Source organism: Mytilus edulis, chromosome 11, assembly GCF_963676685.1.
Source record: "Mytilus edulis chromosome 11, xbMytEdul2.2, whole genome shotgun sequence".
Taxonomy (NCBI): Eukaryota; Metazoa; Mollusca; class Bivalvia; order Mytilida; family Mytilidae; genus Mytilus; species Mytilus edulis.
In genome coordinates this window covers 46,735,970-46,748,949 of record NC_092354.1, presented here as the reverse complement: position 1 = coordinate 46,748,949, position 12,980 = coordinate 46,735,970, and the positions used below count along the sequence as shown (strand labels likewise).

The 12,980-nt window shown below is 31.8% G+C and overlaps 1 protein-coding gene across 1 annotated transcript in view; it reads right to left on the bottom strand.

The window, feature by feature from the left end:
- LOC139494325 (von Willebrand factor D and EGF domain-containing protein-like) overlaps positions 1-11,674 on the bottom strand; it is a 35,295-nt gene extending 23,621 nt beyond the window's left edge. Inside the window, exons 1-11 of the mRNA XM_071282493.1 lie at positions 11,459-11,674; positions 10,787-10,984; positions 10,220-10,387; positions 8,132-8,197; positions 7,564-7,832; positions 6,382-6,468; positions 5,417-5,517; positions 4,009-4,318; positions 2,854-2,939; positions 2,385-2,457; positions 785-991 (exon numbers count right to left, since the gene is read on the bottom strand). Of these exons, the coding sequence (XP_071138594.1) occupies positions 785-991; positions 2,385-2,457; positions 2,854-2,939; positions 4,009-4,318; positions 5,417-5,517; positions 6,382-6,468; positions 7,564-7,832; positions 8,132-8,197; positions 10,220-10,387; positions 10,787-10,984; positions 11,459-11,516 (1,623 nt within the window). The 5' untranslated portion in view covers positions 11,517-11,674. The remainder of the gene's footprint in view (positions 1-784; positions 992-2,384; positions 2,458-2,853; positions 2,940-4,008; positions 4,319-5,416; positions 5,518-6,381; positions 6,469-7,563; positions 7,833-8,131; positions 8,198-10,219; positions 10,388-10,786; positions 10,985-11,458) is intronic.
- Between the last annotated feature and the right edge of the window lie 1,306 nt (positions 11,675-12,980).

The window sequence follows — 12,980 nt, the reverse complement described above, 5'->3', positions numbered from 1 at the left end:
AGCATGTCCACTGAAGATGATAATATACGAGGTAAACAATTATACATGATTATTACACTGCTTTTCTTTGTATTGCCCTAACGTTTATTAACGACTCTAATTTATGACACTTAAACTTATCCAATCGGCAACCACATGTTGATAAAAAAAATGTGTATACAATGGGCTCAAAAAGAGCTAGTCTGCAAAATAATTAGAGACATGTCTTTATAACATAATTCCTTTTTTATTGACACAAAAAAATGCATGTTACGTTTAAGATTCAAATAGGGGAACACAGATAAGGGATTTAAAAGATTTCTTTCTTACTAAAATAATGAAGGTAAAAGTAAATGAGAAAGTGGTTTGCCATGAGTAAAAATCTTACGAACGCTATCCTTTTTTTTCTTTCACATATGATGACGGATATGTTCCGTTCCCTTATCTCCAAATGTTACCTACCGAATAAGACTTACTAACGAATTTGTTCTTGTATGAGCAAGATGAAAGGTGTAACATGTGGAGCAGGATAAGTTTATCTTTCCGGAGCATTGTCGAGAATCCCCCGGTTTTGGTAGGATTCGTGGTCTTTAGTCTTTAGTTTTCTATGTCGTGCTTTGTATAATGTTGTGTGTGTTTTGGCCCTTTTCATTATATGTCATGCCGTTATCAGTTTATTTTCGAATTCTGAGCTTGGGTGTCCCTTTTGGAATCTTATCTCACGTTCTTGGCAAATTAAGAACATCTAAAAAAAATGATGACATTGAGTTAATATTTAGTTCATTTACTAGTTGACTAAATGTACCTTATAACGAGCAATTCCTATTTCTTCAACTAGCATATGTTGGCCATCACATTCCCTTGAAATGACATAACGGTTATATTTTCTCTCACTTTGTGCTCCAGTTTCACAAAAGTTAGCTACGAATATACTAGAACCGCTCCTGATAGCTATTCCACAATTGCACAGAGCATCCAATAGAGAGTAGCAAGGTGTGTAGTATACGTTTACCTATTAAGCAGAGACCAAACGAATATTAATGTGCACCTTTTTCTTTTTAAGGTAATTAGTGTTACAGTTTAAAATTAATAAGATTAATAGGCATGGAACTAAATTCATCAAATCTTTTTGAGGAAAGAAATATTGCTAAAATATGTGCCCTCTAACTTGTATGTATCTAATATAGAAGTCTTTTAATAACAATGGGCCATGTAAAAAAAAACCAACCCCATATGATCTTTCAAATATTAAGAACATGAAGAATACAGACTTTCCACTCTTTAATAATTGCATATGCGTATTCTCTAGAATAAACGATTCTTACGGAGATGTTGTATGCCTAGCCTGAAACTAAATACGATCAAACGTGTTTAACCCCCCCCCCCCATATTCTAAGTGTAGCTTTCACAAGTAAGAAGCCTGTAATTAAATGGGGTTTTTTTGTTGCAATATATCAAATGGGTATTAAGTTCATTATTTTGTTTAAATAATCCGTCGATTTTTTCTTGTTTTTTCTTGTTTAATTTTTGTCATTTCAGGGTCTTCTATATCTGACTGTGCGTTATGGGTTTTACTCATTGTTGAAGGCCGTACGATGACCTATAATTTGTAAATTCTGTGTCATTTGATAAAATAGTAAAATAAAACATGCACCATTTTTCTTCGTTGCTTTCTTTGGAAATCAGATCACCTATATTGCAGAATCGCTATTTACCAACAGAAAGATAGTCTCAGATTAAACTTAATGTAGTATACCGTGGTATTCGTGCATTTGCCAAATACCTGGGTGTCCAATCTGTTGTTCTAAAATTTTAGGCTTGAATTTTTAAGTCACATGAAGAAAACTGTAGAAATAAGGATACCTTACACTCCAGCCAGGTATATCACACCTTTAGAAAATTATGTGATCAACACCTGCAGGGCCCCAACTGTAATATCGCACTTTAACATAATCTGTCATCAGTGTTTACAATATAAAAAAGAAGATTTGGTATGATTGCCAATAGGACAACGCGCCACAAGAGACTAAAATGACACAGAATTTAACAACTGTGGGTCACCGTGCGGCCTTAAACAATGAGTCAATCCAAACCGCATAGTCAGCTTTAAACGACCTCGTTATAACAATGTAACACAATTCAAACGAAAAAACAAGCGGCCTTATTTTTGTACAAAAAATGAACGAAAAACAAATAACACATAAAGAAAAGACAATCACTGGATTACAGGCTCCTGATTTGGGATAGGCACATACTAAGAATATGGCGGGGTTAAACATGTTAGCGTGATCCCAACCCTCCCCCTAACCTTGGACAATGGTATAACACAATGACTATCAATGTCACTTTTAAGATTAGTAGGTTGGTGCGTTTCATAACCTGTTTTAGATGAAAAATATAGTTACCTGTTGTGGGCTTGTTGCATGCTTATACATCATATATTCACCCTTGTTACTTCTGCCTTGCAGTTCCCATTGTCTATCAAAAAAGGAAAAAAGTATTAGCGTCTAGTCGTATGACCGTATTGTGTGCTCGTTTTTGGTGTATTGTTTCTGGTTCGAATAGTGAATATACTGCAAGAGTTAATTTTGGTAAGAAATAATATTGAAATTAGTTCCTGGTTACTAGCATATCAAAACAGCATGAAAGATGTCATTAATGAATAAATATCTTCTTTGTAATCGAGCTTCAGTGATCCGATAATTATCAACTATTGTACACTGCTTTCAAATTCGATTATTTATTTAGAAATATGAAGCACTCGAAACGCCTTTCTCTTGACACATTAATCACGAACCTACAAATATAATTATCAAAGAATCCCTAAGGGGAGAAAACACATATTTTTCTAATTGTTATCACCGACATACTTACACTTTGTCGAAGATGACCATGTGTGGGTCATTTCGAGATTCGCATGAGCTTCCATATGTACTTAGCTCTGAATCTTTAATATACAACTGAAAATATTAAGAAAAATATATTTAAACACTTAAAAATACTATAATAAGAGTTAAATGAAAAACATAAAACCATTTGTCAGGATATTTTACATGACACTTTTATCAACCTTTTAGGACTAATATTAGCCGTTGGACAGGTTAAGGTGTGAGAATGTGATTATTTTTTATCTTCTCTTTTGTTACTAAAAATAGAACCACATACATTTATATTAAGCACAAATGATCTATATCTCATAAAAACGATTATGTTGATAGACAAAACATATTAAATATTCATCCTATAAGTAAAAACGCAGATTATTCTATTTTTGGCTGATATGATGAAGGAAATTACGCAACAACAACAACAAAAATGGGAAAAGAGGGTAACGATAACAACGAGATAATCGTAGACAAACTGACAATGATATGATAAAAACAAATAAAGCACAGGAAGATAAACAGTATACACAAGACAGATGGAAACTAGACACAGCACTTACCAACCCAAATGCAGGGCTGTTACATGTGTCAAATGCTCTGGGGCAAATCTGTAAACAAAATCCGGCCATACTTCCTAATTTAAATTATTTATAGTATTGTTTAATTACTTTTCAGTTACAATTTAACACAAATGGAATTAGGAAGACACCTAAGAAACTAGTATGCACAATGCACTGCAAACCAGCAGCAACAAATAACTGTTAATATCCTTTTTCTCAAAAGTTTTAAAGACAACTCGTCAAAAGTCATCATTCGAAAAATTCAAAAAACCAATTACAATTATCTACCTTCAGTTTTATGTATAAGTTGAAAGATTATGAACAACCTGATATGTTAGTGGTAAGTCAATAAAACTAGCACAGTACCCACTCAAAATCCATACGAACACATATATTAGTTGACATAGTTCATCAACGAGAAGGAATTAACAAAATTGACAACGAAATAATTATGAAAGAGCAACAAGAGGAATCGTATTATTGATATTATGTGTTTTCCTTTTGTATTGAGTCGTTAACATAGTTTAGGAGTAAATTAAGGTTAATATCATGCCAAAGTGTTTCTGTGAGAAAATTTATCATACGTTGATGTCTGGTAGGGTAATATCTTTCCAAACATGTAGTTCATCTTTATCCGTGAAACTGTTGTTAGGAGTATACAACCGTAAAGCTACAACTCTGGTTTCTCTGTCCGCGATACCATTTGCTTTACCATGGACAACAATTGGTTGATCTGCTTCCCAGTTACTGTGCTTAATATGTCGCCTACAGTATTCGTCATTAAACTCTATGCTGTCCTCGTTGAAACCGTTTACACATCGGTCTTCCTCATCTTGATATTTTGGAACACCATTATACAAGGACACGTAACAAACTGCTGATCTGTTTTCCTGTCTGAATTAGATATTAAAAAGAACAATATTTATAAAAACAAACAAAAAACATTTAGCAGATCCAGTATAAACCGAACAATTTTGTGTATTTGTTCATATGTAGGTTAACGAATATTAATATGTACTCTTAACTTAATTACATCACATGAATTATATTCACAGGATTCAAATCAAAACACCATTTAAGAAAACCGGTTCACTTTGATCTTATTCAATGAAGAACAATACGTTATTATGATGATATGGCAATTTGTTTGCATAATACAATTCTTTTTCAAGCATAAATTTAAGTTTAAAGAAACACTATGAATTATATCATTAATACTATACCACTTTTGTTATCAGAAATGAGAAAACTGTGAAAGTACTTGTATTTCTGGGGTACCAATTTTTATGCTGTTCCTGAATGGCTTCGGTCACGAGTTTAAGTCTCCAAAAAAGTTTGAATACTGTAGTCCAAATCAGATATTTAAAGATCACGATGAATAATATTAAATGTACTAATACCTACATATAAATAAATATATGTGCGACCTTCTTAAACTTTGTTTCGATTCCTAACATCACTGAAGAGGAACCAATTGTCGAAATCCGGATATGGTGTACTAATATGTTTAACTTTTTGTTTGCGGTAAACCATCTTTTCTTCAATTTTATTGTTTTCTACTTGGTATCTTGGTATTAAATAAATATTGAAGATCCATTTCGTTACATCTTGTGATCTATTTATTTGGCAGACCTGCTAGTCAAATGCGTTTTATTAAAATAAACATTTTCACTTTTTTGATCTTTTGGCAAATGTTATGTGTGCTGTATTAGACCACTCTACAAAGAATTTGTATTTCATGCAGATGTATAAAATTTTGTTTTTTATCCAACGCAAACATAGGTTTGAAAATTGTTTATATTTTTCTTTTCTGATGGCTTCAGCATCTCATTCGATTTTTTAAAAACCACGAACATTTAAATTGTGCTTTAACCAAGATAATTAATTACCCACTAAAAAAGGTATTTACTTAGAAACAGAAAATTAAATTATTTTGTTAAAAAGAATCCGTGGTCATATTGTGACCGACCCAATGATTTCAAAACATCTAACCCAGTCATGTATGAACATCCCATTGGATATGTTACTGTTAAATTTATGGTTTTATTTTCTCCTTCCTTTATCCAAACTCCAGTTTTTGATTCGTCTTTCACCTGCAATTGCAAAATGTTTTGTAGAAAGTAGAAAGTAGAAAGAAGTTAATATACCATTATCAATGAAAAGTAAATAAACGTGTTTTTCATTGATGCTAAAAAATTGATAAGTTACAAATACCCTTGTAGTATCTAGTTGTTTAATTTTGAGTGAGGTGAAATGTGAACACGAGTCGTGCTGCTTAATTACAGTATGTTATTAGAGAAACAATAAATGTAGTACAATCCCGTTTAAATTAATTATTTATATTCAGTAGAGTCTAGAATGCTTATAGAACAAATATGACGATTTGGATTTCTTATTTCCAGTTCAAAAAAGTTCGAATTGTAATAAATACTGGTAGGAATATGGTTTCCAGATACCAATTCGTTTTATTTTTCTATTTATAATTTGAATTATTTAAAATTATATACAATTAACAGCAACAAAAACAGTAGAATGCAGATTCAAATTTTCATTTGCCTTAGTAATATCCTGTTTAATATAAGCTATATAATACGATTAAGAATCCTTCCAGCAAAATCTGAACAGTTTTCATTGGCGTGTATAACTTTAGGTTTTCGTTTTGACCGGTACTAAAGAGTCTTTAGCAGATGAAACGCGCGTCTGCCCATCATGTAGTAGATTTTAGATTATTTATTCCAATTTGTTCAAGAATTTTTCTTGATCCCACTGAATTACAATGTGTTCTGTAAAATATATATCTCCAACAAAGTTCTAGAACATGTATTTCTCATGATTAATTTTATACCACATGCAAGCTGAGTCACATTATCTTCATTACTTTTATCTTTTTGCAATCAATTGCCCACTTGACATCAATTTTTTTACACTTGTAATATTTAACTTATATATTGAATTACCTTTATTCCAGCAAAAAAATCATCGGAGATATGCCTTTTTCCTGGTGCCCCACGATCTTTATAACTTGCTTGCATTGAACATTTCACCTATGAACGAAGTGAAACATGTTTTATTACTATTTTCAGATTTTACAGAAAAGCAATCTGATGTACAGTAGTTTTCGATTGTTTATTTAGTTCATACTTGTTTAACGTTTTTCGTTTTTATATAAATTAGACAGTTAGATTTCCGTTTAAATGGTTTACGCTAGTAACTGTTGGTGTCATTTAAAGTTTGCTGTTCGGTGTGAGCCAATACTCTGTCTTAAAGGCCGTACTCATACCACATCTTCCTATATCTATATAATGTTTTAAATATACAATGTAGTTTGATTTCTTTTAATGTTATACTTTCCTCGTAATTTTGTTATCAGAATTTTTTTCGAAAAAAATTCATTAACCCAATTTCTAAAATGGTTGTGTTACATCATAAAATATGGTCAAAAAGTATAAATAGTTGAAAGTTGTAAATATGCATATAGCCTAGTGTATATAGCTATTTGTTTACAGGTATACACAATGCACTATAAATATGATTTATCATATAACTAGCATTGATATGATAGCTTTTGCATATGTGTAATCAGCGGAAGTACACAAGCCATAATTTCCCGGGATGATAACCCATATCAGTAGCATCACGTGCACAAAACCCATAATAGTGCCTGTCGTGCAAGTTACTTCCGGTATTTCCGGTATCGGTTGTTTACTTTTCCATTGTGACGTCAGATATTTTTTTATGACGACGTCAAAATTTACTGGAACTTTTTGGGGATAGTTTAGTACTTGTTAATAAATGCCATTGACATTTGTGAATCATTTTATAGTACAACAAACATGGAATAATAATGATCATAAAACTCTTTCAAATTTTCAATGTTTCAAAATGCCTCTATCGGAAATAGTAACATAAATAAATATGTAGGTAGTGATGTTATTGTTGGGCAATTATAGTGTATTTGTTGGATTCCTAATTTAACTTTTTTAACTCAGTTTCGGGCTGATATGGGGGTCTCGGGATGATACCCGGGCCGATTTGGAAAAGGCCATGTATTAATCTCTATATAATACCAATGCATTCACACATAACTAATGTTATTATTCACTTATACCCTTTCTTATATAAAATCCATATTATCATACCAGCATATTAAGTCTAAATGTATTCTCCCAATGTTTTTGTTGAAGAGTGGCTGTGTGAATTTCATCGTATTTAACGTTTACATATTTAGCATCAAGAATTTCAACATCGTTAATATAATAACGAATGTCATAGGCGTAATCAGTTGTTGCATCTTCAGCTTCACACCTGAATTCTGGTGTTATAAAAGTCCAGTCTCGACCGTTTTTTTCGCCATATCTCTTTTGGTTGTGAACATTAATCCGTGGAGAAAGTGTAACATCAGGAAACACTGAAAGAATCATTCTCATCTAATGTAGGCGAGTAATTAATTGACAATTATTGTTTGTTTTGTAAAACGTGTTTACAAATCGCATGTTAATGGGTGAACTGAAATATTGGTATTAAACATGTTCAATACACGATAAGATAATTCAGTTTATCAGAATGAAAAATACAATATGCTTAAGAAAAACAAATCACCAGTAAAATAATGGTTCTTAGGTAAAATATTTATATTCTTGCAATTAAGGAACGCTTTACCTTGTCATATGTTTAATAAAATTTGAAATTGTAAGACTTAAAAAATACCTATACTACATCCGGGGGTAAAACCTGTTGGAGATGATTCACCTTCCGCACATGGTAACTCAGATCCTACAAAATGAATAACTTCATTATTAATATATCTGTGCTTAAAAGATCTACTTTCTTGCATGATTATAAAGTTTCGACCCGCAGAAATGTAAAAATAAGATTATGTTATATAAAAAGAAGTTAAACATATGTTGTTATGAATTTAAAAAAATGAAAGAATATACTGTGGATTCATATATTTTGTTGGATTGAGGAAATCTTGCATTATCGTGGATATTTAATTTGGTGTGTTTGCCTTTCTCTAGCAAGTCTATAGAAAATGTGTTATTCGCTAAACATTTGAATTCGTGGTTCAGCTGTACCCCCGAAACCAACACAAATTGGTATCAAACTTATATTAATGAATACGTACATGACGTAGTAGCAATTGTTTAAAAACTACTTAAATACTTTCAGCTTGAAGAACTTAACCTCGTTTTTAAACTCAGTTTTTTCAGCAAAATGTATATTATAATATGTACATTGCCAACAAATTTATCAAAAGCCATAACTTTGTATTAATTATTTTTCTATCCCCAGACTTATTGGAAAACTATTTTATGGTCTCCAACATCGTGTTTGATTTGCTTGCCACCTGTTTTGATTCAAGTATCATGCATTGATATGTTGAAGAAGATGAAACGCGCATCTTTTCAGACCAAATTATTAATCTGGTATGTGTGAGAAAAAAGTTTTTAGAAATGCACTTGTATATCAATTTTTAATTATTATTCAATTTGATAAATAAATTGGATATTACTATTTCTTTTATTCTTCGTCTATTTATTCTTTTCTGCACCCATTGTATAAAAATGTTAAATCAACATCTTTTGATCTCTGTTCTTCATTGGTTAAAATTCGATTATGACGTCGAATTTCTTACTTTCCTCTGAATTTCCTATTGTGACGGCATGAAAAAAGGCGACCATGCCTGATGACGTCCCATAGAAAGAACACATCTTTCTTCAGATTATTCGAAAAGAAGGAAGACGTTCGCCTGCATATTGTTTGAAAATCATTAGAGAAACAGAGTCTATCACCAAACCTCGTGTAATACGATTTTTATCCACTCTCGACAGTTAAATTTTTATGTTTTTAAAAACGCTCGGCAAGCCTCCTGAGTTATTATTGTGGTTCAAGTGAACATGATCATACATGTAGAATAGTAAACACAGGGCCTACCTTGATACATTAACTATCTCGAGTGGATAAATATCGTATCACACTCGATGCAGTGGAAGAATCTGTATATATTGATAATTTTTCTTCTTACAGAAATTGATTAAATGAGTTATGGCGACCCGTATAGAATAATTACAATGCTGTAATTCGCCAATGCTCTGTTTCCAACTCAATATAAACAAAGACGATAAGGTATGATGACCAATTGTGTAACTATCCACCAGGCACCAATTCACGTTCATCTAAACGGTACGGTAGACCCTCGATAAGGAACAAAACCCACAGCTTCAAGTTAATTATAAAACGGTAGGACAAAATAACAAACAAAAAAAAACAAGAAAAAACAAACGGCCTTATTTACATACAAAAAAATACAAGAGATAATAACACATGTAATACACAAAATAATACAATATAAAAACTCAGATTTGAAGAAAAAAACTACCAATACTGTTTTACTTGCATATTTGGATTTGGCCAAAGCACTTACAATTTATGACTTGGTTTAACAAAGTGTGTTTATTTAAACAAGCACTGTGTTCGAAATTGATGAAAATGTCATACAAGTGGGAGGTGTAGCGCTGTAAAACCAGGTTAAATTCCATATTTTCTACATTCGAAAATACCTTTACCAAGTCAGGAATATGACAGTTGTTGTCAATTCGTTTGATGCGGTTTTTTTATTTGATATTTTGCCATTTGATAAGGGACTTTTAGTGATGAATTTTCCTCGGAGTTCAGTATTTTTATGATTTTACTTTTTTTCTATACCTCTATTCAAAAACGTATAAACTATCTTTACATTTTATTAACGCATCTTATTTCGATTCCATATTCTCTACAATGTAATCAATTACATACCAAAACAATACCCATATTGACAGCCTATAGGAGGTGTCAAGAAGTAAACCAGGTATTCTGTGCAATTTTTTATTTTTATATTCAGTTCCTGTGCAAAGCAGTCGTCATCCTTAACAGCGTAGGCTATGCGGCTGACTTCAATGCCTGTTTCCGGATATACTCCTGGTACTAAAATATCATTTGAAATATAAAATATGATTTGCAGTTACTGTATAACTTTGCTGTAATTATTTTCAATGCTTGAGGGAACAGTTAAAACTGGCGTGGACTGATGAAAAATACATTTTTCTTTTGTTATATTTAGCCATGTTATATAAACTGAATTGCCAGCTGCGGGGGTCTTATAAACTCCTGGAATATAAAGTTATGCCATGTCTATGTGCATGTCATATCATGGTGAGTACAAACCTTAATGATAACAAAAACAGATTGTAATCATATAACGCTAACCTGTTTTAACGACCAGTTCATTGTACAGTTGTATGAAATCTATTTTTGTCAAATAACTTACATGTAACTATTCATACATTAAAACATTTAATAATTTCGTAAATAAAATCTTCTTACCGTCCTTTAAATATATAGGATTAGCTGTTCCACACCGCCATCCAAATTCCGCACATTCTGTTGGCATTAATTCGCCTGCTCCACTTGTAATTCTGTACCAGCCTTCTTTTAACGAGGAATCACAAATGAACTCATCTGTTGGCACATATGCGACAGATCTTTTATAATTATCAATAAAGGCATTTGTTTCGCATGGTTCTGTAAAAAATAAAAAAAAAATAAAAACTAATGTTTAAGGTATGTGAACAATGACAAACAGAGACAATATTTATCACATTTACCCAGTTAATCATTTTTTTTTTATTATTGTTTTCTGTATTTAGTTTGATTTGTCCAAGAAACAACGAAATAATTTGTCTAAATTTAACAAGCTTCCTTAGTTTTGTCATTGTTTCCTCCATCATAACCATCATAAACAGCTCTAACAAAACAGCTTTCCTCCTTTATTAATACAATATAAGTTACAGTTGATCAAATAAATAAAGAAATATTATATGCACATATATTGTATAGTCCCATACAAAATCAAACAGGTTATAACAAAGCATTCAACGAACGGATATAAAGAAAACTTTTTTTTCTAATTTACGTGCAACATTTAAACTGTGATATAAAACAAAAAGTGACTTTAAAATATCATAACATATATCGACCTTGATTTGTAAATCATACCTGTAAAAGTAAATCCTATCTTAAATAAATTAGTTAAGATTACTAGTTGAAAGAACATGGCCAGTAAAAGCTGATTCCCTGTCAGTCGTGATACCTTCTAATACAGTTCGTATGTTACATATATATATATGACACCAACATGCACATAGACATATAAATATATACCGTTGTTACTAATAGTACCCGGCTGGTTTTAGATAGTTAGTAATAAAAGATACTTCCGGATTTCGTCGAATGGTATTTGTTTATATCCTTAACAACGAGTACAAGGGAGATATTCAATGAACTATATTTAAGATTTCATGCAGTTACACAACAACTATTTTTAAAATGCTTTAAACTGACACAGGGTTGAAAATCAATACCAAAGTAAGCTAAAACAAAACGCTACATGTCGATTTTGATATTTTGTACCAGACAGTTGATAAACTTTGAAATTGTAATAAAATAGAAGTTGCATATTAGTTTGGGAAATTTAGTTTAGAATTGTCTTACTTAAACGAATATTTTGGTTTTAATGTTTTCGAGTGTTTTATAAATTTGACATTTCAATAAATGCAAACACATTTTTACAGAAATACCTGTCATGCTAATAGATCTCAAAGGTACCAGGCTGTATAATTGATACGCCAGACGCGTTTAGTCTACATAAGACTCAGCAGGGACGCTCATATCATAATAGTTATAAAGCCAAAATAGTTACAAAGTTGAAGGGCATTGAGGACTTTAAATTCCAAAAAAGTTGTGCGAAATACGGCTGAGGTAATCTATGCCTGGAATGAGAAAATCCTTAGTATATAGAATAGTTCATTAAATCTCATCACTATCAAACTTTAAAAAGTTCTTTCTGATTTTATCGATAGTACTCCATTACCATTAAACTCTACGATATACATAAAATTTTACAAAAGTTAATCGGAACGATTGAGACCAAAATAATACCACAAACATTTGACTCAACATAGGAAGAAATGCTGGAGTGTGGTATGCTACACTCTACAATATAGGATAAACATGTTGTGTTAATTTTTTAGATTGCCAAATTTCCGTTTCGATGCTGTTCGCACCCTCTGATCTCTCGTATGGTGTTTACATATCTCAGTTAAAACGTTGTGCTCGTGAATTTTCACACTATACGGCCTTATTTGCCAAGGGTGTGCTCATAACACAAAAACTCGACCATAGTTGCGGAGGGAAACCTGTAATATTGGTACTACATTAGTTTTAGATATCCATCACGAATTGGTTAGCCTCTGTGATATGTTTCTGTCTCGTCATATTAGGAAATGTTTACACAGTCTCTGATCTTTAGAAACAGAAAAGTCGACGAATATGTGTATTTTTTCGATTATCTGCTATTCCCGGTTGCGACATTTTGACTGTGTGTGGATTCTGTTGGCAACCGATAAATTTATAGAAGAGAGGCTGACTTGTTTCCTACCTAGATTTCTAATCGTAATCGATTGATAATACTTTAACATCATCAACTACTATAGTTTATGGAAAAATAAGTTGATAACAT